This window comes from Notechis scutatus, chromosome 8, assembly GCF_049901735.1.
Source record: "Notechis scutatus isolate UNSWTSFEM ecotype Mainland chromosome 8, rNotScu1.2, whole genome shotgun sequence".
Classification (NCBI taxonomy): Eukaryota; Metazoa; Chordata; class Lepidosauria; order Squamata; family Elapidae; genus Notechis; species Notechis scutatus.
In genome coordinates, this window is record NC_142016.1 from 13158475 (window position 1) to 13178335 (window position 19861).

The 19861-nt window shown below is 41.2% G+C and overlaps 1 protein-coding gene across 4 annotated transcripts in view; it reads left to right on the plus strand.

The window, feature by feature from the left end:
- The window catches only part of PHACTR4 (phosphatase and actin regulator 4), an 81446-nt gene that overhangs the window by 16237 nt on the left and 45348 nt on the right, over positions 1-19861 (plus strand). For all 4 annotated transcript variants that reach the window (XM_026676101.2, XM_026676102.2, XM_087970704.1 and 1 more), the window contains exon 2: positions 7687-7744. In XM_026676101.2, the coding sequence (XP_026531886.2) occupies positions 7717-7744 (28 nt within the window). In that variant the 5' untranslated portion in view covers positions 7687-7716. The remainder of the gene's footprint in view (positions 1-7686; positions 7745-19861) is intronic.

Genomic DNA, 19861 nt, shown 5'->3' on the forward strand with positions numbered 1-19861 from the left:
ATGCAAGTTACTGAAGCCTTGGCTTGTCTCCCAGCACACACAAGGGCAGAAACGGCGTGCTTTCTACTGGGAACACATGCTTTCAGCTTTAATAAACTATGATTGTCGAAGTGCCCATTTCCCTGCTTCCTCCCCCTCCCCCAATGCTTGGGAAGAACGAGTTTTGGAAAGCACAATATGCATTTTAAAAAATGTAAACATTTCATTCCCTAGAATTCGAATAAAACTTCAGCTCGTTAGAATGCAGAATCTGGTTTTTTGACTGGCAGGTTGAGAGGACTTGGGTATTTTTTAAAATCACACTAAGATTTACAAATCAATCCACTTTTGCCAGGAGAATAGGTTGCAGTTTGGTGTGGGCACAGCCAGCTGCAATTGTTTTGCCATATGCTCAACTGGGAGAATTAACTGTCCTTTGTACACCCTAATCATTTTAAGCATACACAAGCAGTACCTGGCAAAAAATTTGTGCCAGATACTGTGAATAAACACAGCTCTGTGGAACAGCACCAAGGGCATATTTGGTGGTGGAGTTTTGAATAGTAGCAGTGTCTAGAATTTAAACACTTTCTTTATGTGAGAGCTATTTGTATGTCAAAGGCGTCACACTAACATTTATACTATTCTGACATGCTGTTCCAAATCTGGACCTTTTTTTTAGCAGTTTCATTTCTGTATGTGACTCATTAGCAGAAGGCCAGTTATAATTTCATGTGAAATTCATGTGAAAGACATTCCCATAAAAGAGAAGGGAGAATAAATCCCATCAGGTATCTCTTTGGATCAAATATCCCAGATATCAACAGTGATGTATAACTTGTTGAACATGATTTGTATCATTCTTGGATTTCCTAATATTTTTTTTATAAACATTGATAGTCTCGATTTTTGCCGGGAAGAGAATTACTTATTTGGATTAATATTATTTCACAACTTATTCCAAAGTCTCTGTTTCTCTTTCTTGGGGCATTGTACATAATTTCTTCCTTTAGGGTTAATACCTTCTGAATGACTGAATTGTGAGAAGCGGTGCAGGGAACTTACAATGAGTCCATGAATTGTCCCTTGAATTGCAGCTGTGAATGCTTAGGTCAGTGTGTCCCAATTTTGGCAACTTTATGATGTGTGGACTTCAAGTCCCAGAATTCTCTAGCCAGCATGCTGACTGGGAGATTCTGGGGGTTGATGTCCATAATGTTCTGACTCAGCTTTCCAAACAGGACAAACCCTCCGTAGTTGAAGCAATGATTCCTTTATTAGGAGCCCCAGCAAAAAGTTTCTCTTTCACCGCAGGCTAACAAGTCTGTCCAGCAGGGAGATGAATAGTTGTCTGCCGCATCTATTCATCTCCTCCCCCTGCCTTTTATTCCCAGAGCTAGGGTGGGGCTTTGCTAGCAGTGGTGGCTCTTCCATCCCAAGGACTGGCCCATAGATTTCCACTGCTCTCCTCTCCTCTGCCTTCTGCACATCCACACGTCAGGCACTGGACCCAGCTGTTCCTTCTCTTCCTCATCAGCCACCTCCAGACCTGGAGGCTGTTGACTCTCCATCTGAGGAGTCACAGATGGCCCAGGCTCCACCTCTGTCTGTCTGTCTGTCTCTGTCTGTCTGTCTGTCTCTGTCTGTCTCTGTCTCTCTCTCTCTCTCTGTCTCTCTCTCTCTTTGCCAGCTTCATTCCCTCTTCCACCTCCGAGGTCCCAGGTTGCCCTGATGCTGACCCTGACTCCCACACCTCCTCCTCTGATTCAGCTGCTGGAGGGGCCGGCGGCCGACAGGCCACAACACAAAGTTTCTTCTTGTCCACTAATCTGCCATCTTCTAAAAACTGTGTAGGACCACAAATAGCACCAGGACCTCTCTAGAAACTCTACTGAGTAGAAAAAGGCACAGCAAAAGATACAGCTATGCTGATTGTTTTTTAAACAAGGGAGCCTAGTCATAAATTATACTTTGTACATTGCAAACTCGTGAGATCTGAATGCAAAGCCGTTGCTGGGTGTCAAATTAAGGACAGGTAGTCCTCGACTTACAATCACAACTGAGCCCAGGATTTATGCTGCTGAGTGGGAAATTTGTTAAGTGAGCTTTGCCCCATTTTACAACTTCTCTTGCCACATTTGTTAAGGGAATCACTGCCGTTTTTAAATGGTGGTTAAGTGAATCTGGCTCTCCCATTGGCTTTGCTTGTCAGAAGATCATAAAAGGTGATTACGTGACCCCGGGCCACTGCAACCATCATAAATATGAACCATTTGTCAAGCATCCAAAGGTAACCATGAGGATGCTGTACATCCGCACGTCAGGCACTGGACCCAGCTGTTCCTCCTCTTCCTCCTCAGCCACCTCCAGACCTGGGGGCTGTTGACTCTCCATCTGAGGGCTGACGGACGACCCAGGCTTCACCTCTCTCTCTCTCCCTCCCTCCTTCTCTCCCTCCTTCTCTCCCTTCCTCCCTCCCTCTCTCTCTTTCTCTTTCTCTCTCTCTCCGAGCTCCATTCCCTCTTCCACCTCGGAGCTCTTGATGTTGACCCTGACTGCCATGCCTCCTCCTCATTTGATTCATTTGATTCGGCTGCTGAAGGGGCTGATGGCCAACAGGCCACAACACATACATCCTAAAGTTTCCAAGGTTGAGAAACACCTGCTTAGGTTACTGTTAGTCCTCAACTTATGGCCACAATTGGGATCAAAATTTCCATTGCTAAGCAAGGCAGTTGTTAAGTGAGTTTCGTCGTGTCTGATTTTATGACCTTTTTTTTAATATGGTGGTTAAGTGAAACACTGCAGTCCTTAAGAAAACCAGGCAGTTCTTAAGCGAATCCGGCTTCCTTCATTGACTTGGCTTGTCAGAAGCAGACTGGGAAGGTCAGAAATGGCAGCCACAAGATGCCAGGATGCTGAAACTCTTGTAAATATATGCCAGTTGCCCAGCTCCTGGATTTTGATCGCGTAGCTATGGGGATGTCGCAGCAGTTGTAAAAGTGAGGACTGATCATAAGTCACTTTTTCAGTGCTGTAGTAATTCCAGTTGTTAAATGAATGGTCGTAAGTCAAGAACTACCTGTAGTTTATTGCTATAGTTTTCCAGTCATCCCCACTCAAGTACCACCATGATATACTTGGAGGCTGTTAGGTTGGCCCACACTATAAAAAAAATCAAATCAAATCAGTTTCCAGAACCTTGAGAAACCCAAAGATTTCCAAAAATCAATTAGTGTTTCTTAATTTTTTTTTTGCAAACATTTCGCTTCTTATCCAAGAAGCCTCTTCAGTTCTGACTGAATGGTGACTCACTTCTGAAGAAGCTTCTTGGATGAGAAGTAAAACATTTTCAAAGAAAAAAAAAACCCAAGAAACTCCAGCTGCTTTTTTTTTTTTTTGGAAAAAGCCTCTTTGGGACAACCATGACCTGGATGACCTGAGAATCTTCATAGACAACCTTAGGAACCCTTGTTCTTAAGATTGAAAGGTGTATTATTGATTGCAGGTGATGGTTGAAATCTTCCCAATTAGGGGTCAGCAGTAGACACTGCAGAGTTCAAGTATCATAGGTATCACAACATCTTGAACCCCCTCCCAAGTGATGAATGAAGACCCTCAGATTTTAATCAGATTTCCTGTGAATGGCTAGATTTACATAATATAGCACAGCGTTGTCGGGTTTATAGTATTTAATTTTAGCTGAGCATTTCCTGTGAACTCAACTGTTGTGGTGTGTAAACCACGGCACATGTCTTTAGTGTTATGGGTGAATCCAGCCACTTGTGATTCATTGAACAAACCATATGCTGGGTCCTGATGCTCCCTGAACTTGGTGGTTTTCTTGCAGAAGTTTCATTACCCAAATTAGGTAACATCATCAGTGCTAATAAGGAATGGGGTTAGCTTTCAATTTATAGTCTCGTGGCTTGCCCTGTCGGAGTTGATGGGGGTGATCTTGGAGCTTCTTTGGTTGGGATGTTTGCCATTTCCTACCAGCACTGATGATGTTACCTAGTTTGGGTAGTAAAATGTCTGCAAGAAACTAACCGAGCTCAGAGAACACCAAGCAAGGATCCTTCTTGTCAGCCCTGAGCTGTAAATATTCTCCTTTATCGAAACCATATATTGGTCTGATTATAAAGTTGAAAAACAATGTTTTAGATCATTGGTTGCCAACCAGTGGGCCGGGGACCACTGGTGGTCCAGGAGAAAATTTTGGTGGTCCGCAGAGAAAGGTCACCCCCCCCCAAAGCAATTAATCCAGGCTGCGTGGGAACACAAGGATGCACCGCCCACATGGCCCGCGGGAACATAAGGCTTGCATGGCTTGCATTGCGAACAACACGAGGTAGTGAGGGGAGGGGGAAAGGGCGGAGAGGGGGAACTTGCCCCACTTACTCCACGTGTCTGGCCTGGCCACCGGGCTGCTTCTTTCCGCTTCTTTTTTCTTCTGCTTTTGGCTGCATGCAAGGAAGGCAGCAAAAGTCTTTCTTTCTCTCCCCCAAACTCCTCCAGAAGTGAGTCTTTAGGACCCTGCAAAGCATCCTGCTCCAAGAGGCTGCACCGGTGCAACAAGTCTCACAAAAACTCATTTCTGGCGGAGTTTGGGGCAGAGAAAGAAATACTTCTGCTACTTCCGCTGCTTTCCTTGCATGAAGCCAAAAGTCTCTCTCCCCCCCCCCCCGGAGAATGGAGCTGGAGACGGTATCCTGCGATCCCAAATAAAGAATGTTCAATCGGTAGGAAAACGGGGTGGGGAATTTTCCTGCAGACTTTTTTTGGGATTTTCCCAGGGTCTCTGTTCCGCGGGATTTAAAATTATGAGTTTGGTGGTCCCTGAGGTCCAAAAGGTTGGTGATCCCTGTTTTAGATTGTCTTTTAGAGTTTTCTGGATAACCCAACTGCTGACCTGCTTAGAACAGTGGATATGGTAACTTTCCATTGCCCCAGAAAGGAATACTCATTAAAATATGCATTAGAATATCAAAACTTTCATCTTGAATACGGCAGAAGATTTTATTTATATGCGAGAAATTATTATGGCTACTTCTCTGAGCTTCCTTATTAGTAGCATCTGAAACATTTCCTATTTTCTGCACTTTAAGGCCAGCTCCCTTGTGGGAAGCTGTTCTGTTTTCTTGCTCCTATTGCTGTTCTTCCTTAGGCAATTGTGCGTAGCGAGCAAAGTACCAATTTTGCGGTTATGTAGGAAAATTGGTAATTGGCCTTTCTTGCAAGTATGTCAAACTTTCTAGTGGAGATTATGATGCAGGAAGCTAAAATTCAGCATAACATCCAAATCAATTCTGTCAGCTTTCTGAAGCGTAAGCTGAAAAGAATGTGGCCAATTCAGGACACATTAGTTCTGAACAAGTGGTAACCTGCAGTGGTTTGGGCATGGCTTTACTGTAGGCCAGTGTTTTCCAACTCATAGCCATTTTAAGATGTGTAGACTTCAACTCCCAGAATTCCCTACAGCCATTGTTATTGCTGTTGCTAATAAGCTAGATTTGGAGCAGAGGTGGTATCCAGCAGGTTCTGACCAGTTCTGGAGAACCGGTAGCGGAAATTTTGAGTAGTTCGGAGAACTGGCAAATACAGCCTCTGGAGATTTTACAGTATCCTTCCCTTGCCACGCCCACCAAGCCACGTCCACAAAACCGGTAGTAAAAAAATTGGAATCCCACCCGTGATTTGGAGGTTCATGTAGCACATTTACTGCGGTCATGGAATCCAGTTAAATGCCATGAAAACAAGGACAAAATAATAATTCTGTCTATACACATCGAACGAAACTGAGAAACTGCATTTCTTTGGTTCATCCTGGGAACCCAGCCTTAATTTTCCATTCTAACCCTGAAACTATAGTGACCCTACTCAACTGAAACCAAAAAGAAAAGTCACTGCAAAGCAAAATAATAAGAAGGACTAGGGGTGACATGATAGCAGTGTTGCAATATCTCAGGGGCTGCCAGAAAGAAGAGGGAGTCAAGCTATTCTCCAAAGCACCGGAAGGCAGGACAAGAAGCAATGGATGGAAACTAATCAAGGAGAGAAGCAACTTAAAACTAAGGAGAAATTTCCTGACATAACAATTAACCAGTGGAACAACTTGCCTCCAGAAGTTGTGAATGCTCCAATATGGACATTTTTAAAAAGATGTTGGGATAACCATTTGTCTGAAATGGTATATGGTTTCCTGCCTGAGCAAGGGGTTGGACTAGAAGATCTCCAAGTTCCCTTCCAACCCTTTTATTCTGTAGTAATCCCTTGCCAACATGGGGAGTGGCTGATGGCAGTTCTGGGAGTTGAAGTCCACAGATTTGTTAAAGTTGCCAAGGTTGGACACCCCTGCCTTAAAGTTCCATTTTTCATTTCATTTGTCCCTGGAACATTAGTCCATTAAGGCAGCTGGATCATCCCGGGTGGTCTTGGGCAAACTTGAGGTAGAGAGTATACAGGTAATCCTCAACTTACGACCACAAGTGGGCCCAAAATTTATGTTGCTAAGTGAGATGTTTGTTAAGTGAGTTTCGCCCCATTTTACAACTTTTCTTGCCACCAATTGTTAAATGAATCACTGCAGCTGTTCAGTTAGTAACCTGGTTGTTAAGTGAATCTGGCTTCCCCACCAACTTTGCTTGTCAGAAAGTTGCAAAAGTTGAATCAACACGACTCCAGCACGCCGCAACCATCATAAATATGAGTCAGTTGCCAAGTGTCTAAATTTTGATCATGTGACCCTGGGGATGCTTCAACCGTCGTAAATGTGCAAAAACGGTCATAGATCCCTGTGTGCAGTACCGTTGTAACTTTGAATGGTCACTAAAGGAACTGTTGTAAGTCGAGGGCTACCTGCGATACGATTTCTGGAGAGGAATTGTTTCCTTCTTGGTAGCCTCCCAAATGCACTCCTTTCTCTCTGCTTTCTTCTGGGTAGGAAGAGTCCCTGAAGGGATTCATTTTCCAAGTATAGAAAATCCTCTAGGTAGGGTAGAAGCAGAGCTGGGTAAGGTAAAGGTAAAGGTTCCCCTCGCACATACGTGCTAGTCATTTCCGGCTCTAGGGGGCGCTGCTCATCTCTGTTTCAAAGCTGAAGAGCCAGCGCTGTCCGAAGACGTCTCCGTGGTCATGTGGCCGGCATGACTAAACACCGAAGGCGCACGGAACGCTGTTACCTTCCCACCAAAGGGGTCCCTATTTTTCTACTTGCATTTTTTTTAACGTGCTTTCGAACTGCTAGGTTGGCAGAAGCTGGGACAAGTAACGGGAGCTCACTCCGTCACGCGGCGCTAGAGCTGGGTAAAAACATCCTTAAAAAGGAAGTGAAATGGAGCTACTTTGGAAGCGTAGAAACAGAACTGGAATGTGGGTCATAATGAAACCACAGCAAGTGCGTGTTTATTAATGTGCCTTAATTTTTCTGTTTCACGGGTTTGTATTTCTGGTTTGGAGTGTGACCCAGGATATGTCCGTTTCTCACAGCTCACGGGATGGGGGAGTTGGAAGGGACCGCAAGAATCATCTAGACCAGGGGTTTGTCAACCTTGGCAACTTTATGATGTATGACTAGAGTTTTTTTTTTGTTTTTTTTTTACTTTGTCTCTTTGCAAAGTGATCAGTTTTGGAAGTTCCCCAATTTCATGTTCAACATACTGTAATTGGACATTTATTTTTCTAATTGCTTTTTTTTTTCTTTTGTAGGACTGGCTCGGCTCCTCCACAGAACTCAAGATGTCACAGGAAGTGGAAGATACCGTTGGTAGGTGCTCTTTGGGGAATTCAGATTCATTGTTTCTGATCATTGATTACCTAATCTTTGAAGCAGGGGCTTTGCTGCCGAGTTTTGAGAATCTTTGTTGTACTGTGCAAACAGCGTTGTTATATTTTGAATAGGCTAGCCATTTTTATTACAATTTGATACTTCATCCAGGTGTGTTGTTGTTGGTGACTGAAAAACTGGATTGTTGCCCATGTAGCTTTGAAACATGAATTATTTGCAAGAAAGTTGCTGTTGCCTTAATTTTATTACTGCTTTTTTACTTTTGCTTTTTATACTTTATAACTGATCCGGAAAAACAAATGCCCAGTGTTTTATGTACAGACACAAAGGTCTGTGTACAAACCTTAGCTTTTAGCATATTGCAATTATAAATTAACCAGGGATTATTACACAAAAATAGTTAACTTTTTTCCTAACTGGCAGAAGAAAGGAAGCTGATCGTTAAATTTATTTGTGCCAAGAAAGCTTAAGTTTTAGATATATCTGATCATTTGGTAAGTTTGATCAAATGCTATGAATCAAATGCCCGATCCTATGCACAAATGGCAATGGTTGTCAAGAGAAAATTAGATACTATATATTGCTTTAGAGCAGGGGTGTCAAACTGGATTTCTTCGAAGGCCGGATCAGCGTTGTAGTTCTACTCCGTGGGCTGGCTAAGGGGAGGGGGAAGGGGGGCGAGACAGAACAGATGCCTTCTGCAGCACCCTGCTGGCCAAAATGGGGCATGGGAGGGCCACATGTGGCCCTTCGTGCCCCGTTTTGGCCGGCAGGGTGCTGCAGAGGGCTGTCCAAGCCAAAAACGGGACATTCTCCCTACGCCCCATTTTCGCTAGCAGGGACACCGCGTGCCGGTCCTTTGCTATTTCCAGGCCGTCCCTGCAGGCCACATTTAAGCACCCCGTGGGCTGGATCTGGCCTGTGGCCTTGAGTATGACACCCCTATTTTAGAGCTTTCAGATTTTGACTTTGAAAAGTCTGGAATAACTTTTCTCCTTTGGTTTGAAAAATATAGAATAGAATAGAGTAGAGTAGAGTAGAGTAGAGTAGAGTAGAATAGAATAGAATAGAATAGAATAGAGTAGAGTAGAGTAGAGTAGAGTAGAGTAGAGTAGAGTAGAGTAGAGTAGAGTAGAGTAGAATTGAATTGAATTGAATTGAATTGAATTCTTTATTGGCCAAGTGTGGTTGGACACACAAGGAATTTGTCTTGGTGCAAATGATCTCAGTGTACATAAAAGAAAAGAGACATTCGTCAAGAGTCAAGAATCATCAGGCACAACACTTAATAATAGTCATAGGGTACAATAATAATTGACATATACAATTTCAAAAACCTTTACCAATCCTAGATAACAAGTCCCATCTGTTGATCGCATGACTACATGTTACTATGACAAGTGTAAGTGCTAGGACTGGTCATAGTTGCTCTTTAAGTGCTGTCTTAAATTTGAACATTCACTAAACAGGGTAATTGCTAAGCAAGGTTGTGTTGTGACTGGCCTGTTTAGCTAGATGTTGCTATCACAAATGCACAACGTGGGTGTTTTGCTGTCCCCACTGAGATTGCCATCTAGTGGGTTGGGAATCGGGAGGCGTTGCTCTGTGGGGCACGATCCAAATCACCATAATGGCAAAGGCCACCTTGGGACACCACAGCAGTTGGTCTCCAAAGCTCTAATGAACTGGTTGGTGCCTCCTGTGGCTTCTTGCCTACTCTAGAGCCTGCAGACTGAAATGACTTCAGTTGATACAACAGAGCTGCTATTATGGTCTGTGATTGTTCTTTTAATTGAACGCTCTCTTTCCTCTGGAGCTTTTCAGCAAGCCCTTCTGTGGCCGTGAGCTCTGTATGCGCTAAGCAACAATGGCAGTAGGCCTATCATCATTGGTTATGTTTAAACTCTTCTCTAAAGCGCAGCAGTGAAATAACACAAAATGTATCCTGTCTTGAAGATATACAATTAATGCTCAAATCTGTGCAGCTTTGGAATCGGAAGTTTTTGAAAAGGGCCGCTCAAATAGTCCCAACACAGGATAGAGATTGTAGCTCATTTTCAAGATTCAGTGATTTTTGCAAGATTTTTTGTTTGGAAAGAAAGTGTGTTTTCTTTTTAATTTAATTTGAAGGCATCAGGTGGTATTGTGCTGATGGTAGGTGCTGTCCCTCGAGATATGCCATCAGCTGCTACATTTCATACTAAATAATTTCATGCACTTGCCAGTTTGACAAGCCACAAGTTGGCTTTCACATTAGTGTTTCAAGTTCGTCCTGTTATGCATGGCTGGTTTATCCGGTGTTACTGTGCTATTGCATTGTGCCGTTGTGCTGTTATATTCTCAAAGCACTAGAGGGCATCCATGACTTAATATTTTATCCCAAAGGTGCTTTTCCAAAAGACAACTCCACTTTCTGGGGTTTTTTTTCCTTGAAAACGTTTGGCTTCTCCTTCAAATAGCTTCTGCAATTCTGATTGAATGGACTGAAGAAGCTTCTTGGGTGAGAAGCGAAATGTTTTCAAGAAAGTCCAGTTGCTTTTTGAAAAAGCACTTTGGGAACAAACATGACCTGTATGATTGAGAATCTCCATAGAGACTTAATATTTTGTTTCAGTACTAGAGTCAGTTAAAATCTTGATAGAAAACCTGTACGTGTCTTCTTGTTGCTAAAATACAAGCTATTTGGGGGATTGAAGCAAGTCTTCTCCTTAATTTAGGTTTGTGTGGTTAAAATATATTCATTTGTACAGGATTTTTAATTCTGTTATTTGAATTCATGTTTTCAATCTCCATGCTTTTAGTGTTATTTTAGAGATGTTCTTATCTGGTAATTTATTGTACTTTTAACATCCTTTTTTTTAAACTTTCAGATAAGTCAGTGACATATGGTATAACAATTCTGAATTAGGAGGGCATAAAAAGCCACAGGAAACTAACAAATGAGAATTTAGGATATACTTCTGGTGAGATTGTTGCAATTTTTTAAATGGATTTTGTTAAAACCTATGGTTGCAAGTAAATGTATTCTTACTAAAAACATTAGTAAATTTGAATGACAATTTTTCTGGGCAATCTTCCTTCCTTGGTTAATTTTAATCAGTTGTAAAGGGGCGTGTGTGATAAATCTTTATTCTTTTGAAAGGCAGAGAATCTTAATTGGATTGATGGATGTAGATGCTGATTTGAATAAATAGATAGAATTCTGCAGGGAATAGCCAGAAGATTTAGGACAAATGGGAATGAACAATTCATTTCAGCAGCTTCAAATAGTGTTGCGTGGGGAGCTATTTCCATTAAATCCCAAACTATTTTTGGCTGATTTGCTACTCCGGTTGTTGTACCAGGGCATTTCATGGTTTTTAAAAAAAACACATTATGGGGTAAATTAGATTCCCACATAAAAACTAATTCACAAGGGGGCTTCCTGTCAGCTCTCTCATTCAGATGTGCTCCAAGAATTGTTGTTACAGGACAAAACAAAAAGGTGCTTGTGTGTTTTTATTAAGTGCTCAGGATTCACAGTTGCAAATAGATCCCTTATTCTCGATGAGACTCGATGAGTTTTTAAAAACGTAAATGCGTGGCTAGTTCAATGAGCCAGCTTGGTGTAGTGCTTAAGGTGCTGGGCTAGAAACCAGGAGATTGAGTTCTAGTTCTGAATGTCAGCTGGGTGACCCTGGGCCAATCACCAGGAGACTGTGAGTTCTAGTCCTGCCTTAGGCAAGAAAGCCCAGACTTTAGGCCAGTCACTCTCTCAGCTCACAGATTGTTCTGGGGAAACTAGTAGGAGGAAGAAGTACTATGTATGTTTGCCACTTGAGTTACTAATGGCTCATTGCTATTTAGCTTCCTCTAGGAGTCACACCAATCAATGCAAAGTAAGAACCAGTGTGCTGCTTTCCATTACCTAAATGGGAATTCTAAAAATTGCAGGTACTGGTACATCCAGAGAGTTGAATAAATCTTCTGTAGAGTCTCCATGTTCCTCTTGGAAGTCTTGCTGAACAAGCATTTAGAACCTGTCAGGACTGGAGGGTTGTCATATACAAATGCTAACCTTTTCCCTAATTAAGTAGTCAGGAACAGCCTCCTGGTATGCAAAGAATGAGCACTTGGAAACATGATTGCTGAGTCACTATTCCAATGAAGTTACCCAAGTTAGATTTTGCATTAGCCAATCCAGAAGATTAGTGAGAAAAATGCTCCAAAAGAGACATCAAGTTGGTCATTAAGTATGGGAAATTCCATCCATCATCTACGAAAAATCCGGTGGAAGGATGTATACGTCGTACAATATAACTATCACTACGGCTACTTTACCAATGTTAGCACAACTGCAGCATATTAAATCCACAAATTAAACCATATTGTGTATTTTGTTGCCTTCTTACTTGGCCATTGAAGATAATGGCATAATCCAAAACATAGTGGCTTCTTTTGGACGCATTCATTAACCTCCCATCTTCCTTCCTTCCTTCTTCAATCCTCATGCAATAGAGTACTATGACAAAATTCCTTGTATCTCATTTTAGAGATTGCTCATTCTAAAACTTTCAGCTGAGAAGTTTCAAAGGAAAGCACTTCCTTAGGAGTCATGATTTGAGAAATATGGTAAGGAACCCAGCTAAGAAGGGAAATTCTGAGTGAAGTTGCAGAGCCAGTATTGTTCACAGGTACTGTGTAATGCCAGAGGTATATTCCTACTATCATAGAATCATAGAACTGGAAGAGACTTCAGAAATCTTATAGCCCAGGGAAGGAATCCTTATTCGATTGAAGACAAATGGTTGAACACCTCTAGTGATGGCAGTGTCTCTATGCCTTATGGGAAAAGCAACCATTTGGGGTTAAATTATCACACCAGGAAGACTTTTCTTCTGGGTTCCTTCTTCTGGGACCTGTAAAACTGATGAAATTATTGTTATCGGCTTGAAAAATGGCAGGATTACAAATCAGAATGGATGTCTGTGATAGTGTTTAGCCGCTTCAGAGAACCTAAAGCTTTTCCCATTTATTATCCAAATGTTGTAGAAACAGTGATTAAAAACACTCAACTAGATTCAGCCACAGGCATCTTCTCTGATAAGGTGGTAGGCGTGGGAAAAAATATTTGCCTGAGGATTTGGAGCGTAGTCAACTTAGACAATATGGACGACTGCCTAAAATGGTGTGGCAACACCTGGTGTTCTTGTCTCTGTATCGGGAGGGAAAGTATTGAGCAAGAGGGTTGCTGATCCTTATGAAGCTAACGAAATCATAACGGAGGTGAAATCAGATGGTTCATGTTCAGTTCTTAATTCAACTATGTTCCACATAGATCCTTTTGCAACAGATGAACCTTCACTGGTTTCATAAGGGTTGACGGGTGGCTTTTCATACTTTTCTTCTGTTTGTCTGTGTCTTAAGCATAATAGATGGTAAGATAATTTGCGGACGTAACATTACAATGAAAATTAGTCTCTGGCTCTTAATTCCATTCCCTTGCACTCAGCTTGTGTTTTAATTAAAAAAAAATAGACCCACCTTAAGTGCTCCGGCATTAATTGCTTCTCTACTTCAGTCACAAGTTGATTGCTTCGCACAAAATCTAAACAGCCAAAAGAGAGACTCCCACGAACTTTGAAACCCAGGCGTGTTAATGCCGCTCTTAAAAAAAAAAAAAAGCAAAACGGAAGGCGTGGTATTTAGAGGAAAAACAAAAGAAGCCAGGAAGGATGGAAACTCGCATCTGGTGGAGGATAACCTCTTAAGTAGCTGCTCCTTTCATAAAAATGCAAGTCCAGCTGTGCCGTGTTTACCTGTTTCACTGTTATCGTTCGGGGCCAGTTTTCCTTTTGTTCTGCAGAATGGTCTTCACGTGGTGAGCAGCTGTTGTTTTATTGTCGGAAGGGCTGGGTCTTCAGCTCAACATTTCCATCATGTTTGAGAGATGCAGAGCCTCATTAATTTGGGTGAGGCATCAGATTTCTTTAGGTGGTTCCAGCCTTAGTATACACACACACACACACACACACACACATACACACACTCTCGTTTTATAGGGATGGCTTATTAAGCTGCTTTGCTTCTCGCGCCTACAATTTGTGGGTACTTCAACACTGGAGGCTTTTAAGAAGAGACTGAAATGGTGCAGGGTCTCCTGCTTGAGTAGAGGGTTGGACTAGAAGACCTCCAAGGTCTAGTCCTGTTCTGTTCTATTCTATTCTATTCTGTTCTATTCTATTCTATTCTATTCTATTCTATTCTATTCTATTCTATTCTATGCTATGCTATGCTATGCCATGCCATGCCATGCCATGCCATGCCATGCCATGCCATGCCACGCCACTCCACTCCACTCCACTCCACTCCACTCTCTACTCCTACTCCTACTCTATTCTACTCATACCTATCCCATTCTATATTCTATTCTATATTCTGTTCTAAACAGTACTGTTAATTCTGTTCTGTTCTGTTCCAAAGAGTACTCTTGTTCTGTTCTGAACTGAGAGTAGTGCTTTCAGAAGTCTAGAGGAAAATCTTCCACAGGCCCCACTTTTGGGGATGCTGCGGAGATCGCAAAATTCCCTGTACGCCAGGAGAGTTTTAGAGCACGTCAATCTATATATATAAAAGCGAAATACCCCTCACGCATCATCACAAAATCTCCAGAACCGTAAAGCCTACAAACTTGAAATTTGGCAGGTATGTTCCTCTTGGCTTCTATGTGCTTACTAAGAAAGGATTTTTTGAAATGACCATCAGAGCATTAGTATTTCTTATATCATTATTATTATTAACACGCTCTGATGCTAAGGAGTTCTACTCCCCCTCCCCACCTGAAAATAAATCTGTTCCAAATGCAAAACACAAGGAGAGGAGAGGAGTTTCGGTTTCTGTTTTACTTTCACAGCAGCAACCAGCTTTAACAGTTGAGCTAAGCCACGCCCAGGCTCCTTGCTGTCTCCTTGCTCACACAGCAAATGTTCTTTCAGTTTCCAAACAGCCCTCAACTCTCTCACACACTGGCAGGACGCTAGCCAGATGAATACCGATGGATGCTGGTAGGCAGAGGCAGAATTCCCTCCCCCCCCCACTTATTTTCCTCCCCAAAAACTAAGCCCAATCACATAGTTTCGTAGCAAAGCACGGGTATAGAGCTAATTATGTTATAGCCCCATTTGACCACAGTGGAAGGAATGGAGGAGCATTTGGGAGGATGCTGGGTGAGAAGAGCCACTATAGCTCTCAAGACCTTACCTGCTCAGAAAATATGGGATGCTTTCTTTGTTCTGCAAAGTACAGCAATTGAGTAATATCAACATTTTTAAAAAATATAAAGGAACACTAAAGATGTTGTCTGGATGGGTAGCAAAATGTCTGCAAGAAAACATCCAAGCTCAGAGAGCACAAAGGATCCCACAATCCAGGAAAAATTTTGATCAAGGAGCTTCTATATCTCAGTACTCTGCTATTTCTTTTTCCTATGCCCAATTGGGTGGTTTTCCCACAGTGGTTACTTCCATGCTATTGAACTGCTTTATAATAGCCTTTTCTTCTTTTTTTTTCATGGGACCTGCTTGAAGGCTGCTGGATGGAAAACAAAAACAAATTATTGTCTAGGCATGCGTTAAACAGGGGTCCCCAAACTTGGCAACTTTAAGACTTGTGGACTTCAACTCTCAGAATTCTCCAGCCAGCATAGCTGGCTGGAGAATTCTGGGAGTTGAAGTCCACAAGTCTTACAGTTGCCAAGTTTGGAGACCTCTGTGTTAACTGGTATTTCTCAAAGATTCTTTTTCAAAACTCTCTGTGGGGCGGGGAGGATTATTTTAAACCTGTTTGATTTTCTAAGATTTTATATTCTACACACTGTCACCGTTCTGTGTTGCCATTCAGACGTTACAATTAATCACAATCATAGTTGAGATTGGAATTAACGGTCGTAAGTCATTGCAGTCATTAAGCGGGTCCCTACATAACCACATCTGATTGAAAGACCTTTTTTGTGGCCGGTAAGCAAACGTGCTGGTCTTTAAGCAAATCCACTTTATTGGAAACTGGTAAGGTAAATTCCAGAACCTGACAAAAAAACATTGAAAATCACAATCGTTTGACCACCAACTGTAAAGGTGAGCTAATTGCAAAATGCTCCAAATGCAATCACATTAATGTCAGGGAGTTCTATGTAGCCATCAGAACTTCAAAGTCATCTCCTAAGTACCTCTTGCAGGGACCATCAGAACTTAGAGCAGTTGTTAAGCGACCAGTCGTTAAGTGAGGACTACCTGTACTGAGTCACAACTCCAGCACTGGTCCTACTGGCTGAAGTTTTGGAAGATGTATGCAGTTCAACATCTTTGTCAGAGCGTTTGCAGCGTGACTATTATTATGAAACAACCCAGGAGCAAAATACAGCACACAGAGACTTAAACATTTAACAGTGGTTTATATATATGTATATACAACAGTTATATACAGAAATATACGTGGTAGGCAAAATACCTTACAAGCAATTTTTCTTCTTAACTCTACACGGAGAACTCTGCAATGAATACCGGACACAAGGAGAGAGGACGTACCTTCTAATGGCTGCCTTATATAAACTTCTCTTAAAGGGGTAGAACCCACCCTCAGTCTGACAGAGACAGTACTAATGGTGATTCATCTTCATTGCATTAGCCTCATTGCTGGTTGGCTCTTAAATTCCAAGACCTTAACAATCTTCAAGGCAACCGGACCTTCACACCTGTTTTCCATTACTAATAGGTAAAATTGCTGGTCCCTGTCTGCTTTCCTGCAGAAGGACTTCCTCATCACTTGCCATCTGATTCTTCAAGTGGAAATGGGAAGGTTTGAACGCAGTACCTTTCATGGACAACATATGTGCTATATCTCGGATTGTGCCCTTCCCATGTGAACGTAATCTTTGCCCCAGAATGTCTGTCTGTTTTAATCAATACCTGAATTGAGGAAGGATATCTATAACTCCAAGCCCTAAGTGCCACTGCTACCCCTAGTTTTAATCAAATTATGTATACACTTTTCTGTAGTTATCTGAAGGGCTTTATAATGAGAAAGGTAAGAATACCTGTGTACATCTCAAACACTCAGCAAAACACCTTTGGAAATTCTATCACTGCATAGGAAGTACAATCTATATTAGTGCCCGTGAGCATGGGCAGATTAAGATGACTAGATCTCAATAATTATTTTGGCAGGCATTCCATAATCATCTTTTGCAATTATTTTGTCTGGATCAGTTGGCAGCAGTAGGCATTGAGAGACAGGAAGAGAACAGCTCCATGTTTTATCTGCAGCTTACAGTATTTTTTTGTTCACAGGCATAATGGGGGAAGTGTTTGGGGGTTGCTACTTATGATCAACCTCACAGCCCTGCTGGTTTTTCGATCTAAAACAGAGGTCTCTAAACTTGGCTACTTTAAGACTTGTGGACTTCAATTCCCAGAATTCTCCAGCCAAGTCTTAAAGTTGCCAAGTTTGGGGACCCCTGATCTAAAAGATGGATTGAAGCCCATCTTGTCACAGGTGTGACAAGGGCCTATCATTAAAGAGAAAGCTGTGCTGGGATCGGTCTATAGCACTAGATTTGTCAGGAGTGGAAGTTGGAGAGGAGTTGGGGGGGATGATTCACAACGTAAATAAGATTGCAAGATCAGGCTTGAGTTGGCAAAATCTAATAACCTTCATAATTTTTTTTGGCAGATATACTGGGGACTTGTAGTAACCTGAATGGAGAGGTTGTTAAACTGGAAGGATTTCTTCTGAGTGCTCCTGTCTTTGGGCAAATATTTATTCATAAATTGTTTCAGAAGGTATATTGATGCAATACACAATGAGGACAAGCCTGTAATTATGTTTAGATTCACGCTCGGTGAGAACCCTTGGAAAAACACCAAAAGTGAACTAGTGTGAAGTATATACCTTTAAAATCCATAATGAAATCTGCAAAACCTTTCAATCCCTTCATTTTCCCCTTTTGTGTGAAAAAAAATGTAATCAGTTGTTCTTTGAAAATGCTTTGTAAATTCGTGATTGGTGGTGGCCAAGATCTTCTCAAGAAATCAGCTATTGACCGTATACATGCAAAGTTTGCTTTGTGGTTTAACAAGTCATTTCTCTTCCAATTCCAAAGTAAAATTAGACCCAATTCATTTAAACATGAAAAAAGACTTAAAGATTTACATTTAAAACAGAGTAAAAGAGCAAACATACCTTGTAGGATTCTTAGGATGTGAATCTTCCTGGTTACAAGAACTAATGAATATTATTGGAATAGGGTTGCCATATTTTAGTACCTGAAGCAATCTGTACTAGTACAGATGCATTGATGGATGGATTACAGTGAACAATGCTTTTTTAAAAAAATATGACTTTGTAATACTTCTCTTTTTCTCTTCTTTACAGAAATGCTTTCTTTTTCCATCTAATAACCATTATTTCATATTAACCATGCTATCACATATTAATTCAGTGCATAACAAGATTGGTCCTTCCTTCCTGTTACGAAACTATTGAAGTTCTAACTTCAATATTTGATGATTTAAAAAATGGGAGACCTATAGAAAGCAGTTCTCTAGACACTTTTCCTACTTTCAGCCTAACATGGGTACAATCATTTTTTAAAATTGCTTTATTTGATTGCCCATTCCTGGTAACTGACACTTAATTGATTTTAAAGAATTGGAGGTCTAGATGCCTTGCAGAAAGCCAGTTCTGGTTTTAACTCACCTTGTAAAATAATATGAATCTGTACCTTTTATTAGTTGCATCTCTATGACGGACTTATGTCTTTTAAAATTGGTCAAAGTGAACATCTCGGCTCTTCCTGGGGACTGAATGTTGGTGCCCAAATGACATTTTCTGTGTTTTGATCTTATGTTATTTCAAAACCCTTCTGGTATTTGGGCTTTTTTTCAAGGTTGGATTTGTTTGCATTTTCTGTCATGCAGGTGTAATTCAAGATATTTGGTTGGCAACCAGCAACAGGGTTCTTGGAGTATTTCATATTGGCCTCCTTGACATTTTGAGGCTCACAAGTGCAATCAAAGTATTTATAATTTGCCTGGGATGAATTAAAGAAAGTGGATGTAAGACGGCATGCAGACCGGCCCTCCTTTGTCTCCAAAGTATAAATATTTATCTTTATCAGGTTGAGAAGTATTGCCGTGTGTTAAAGTAGGTGAAGTAGGTTGGGATTTGAAGGGAAGAAAAAATGTGTTTGAGTGAACCGGAAATGAATCCGGTTCACCTCAGTGCAGAATGGATTTTAAAATGTATTTATTGGGCTAAGGAAGCTGAGTGTTACACACATTTGAATATTTGCATTTAAATTCATTGGCTTGGCATGAATGGTTTTTAAAGCAAGGCTTATGTTGCTATTGAAACTAGATTTCTGGACCTGGAACTTTCAGGGGGCTGATGGATCTTGACCTTGTTAGGATTTTTTAAATGCCATTTTCATCCAATTTATTGACAAATGTTACCTTATGTCAAATTTAATGAGAAAATAGTTTTCTACCGTAATTCTCTAAATTCAAAATTTTGGTGCTGCTCCTTGTTTCAGACTCCAAAGTGGGGTGGGGGAAATGCTCCTTGAGTTTTTTGCAATGTGAAAGTTTCTAAATGCAGTGAGATGCTTAGAAAATGCAGTTTTGGTAAGAAGTTTTTAATAGAGGATTTTTTTTTCACCAAAGGGAGAAGGACAGCAAGTAGCTAAACCAGATTCAGATTCTAAATGGTTTACAGGCAGAAAACTCAAGATTCAATTTTCAAAACATTTAAATAGGACTGGCGATGCCTCCATTGTTCATCATTCTGCTGCCCATCAATGTAACTATCAGACCGATTTTGTATAAAGCGTTTCCTTAAATTCCTGTGACATGTTCAGGGACAGCTTATATGGAATTCAGTAACAACATTCTCACTTTTTAGCTCCATTATGCCTAAAGAAAGTTTCGCTTATATGGAACTGATTTTTTTAAGGTGCCACTCATCCTTTCCCCAAGGGCAAGTAACAATGTTTTTTTAAAATCTCATTTGTCATTTTAAGGAAACCATTGTTGCTTCTTCACATATTAGAATGGAATGTAGAAA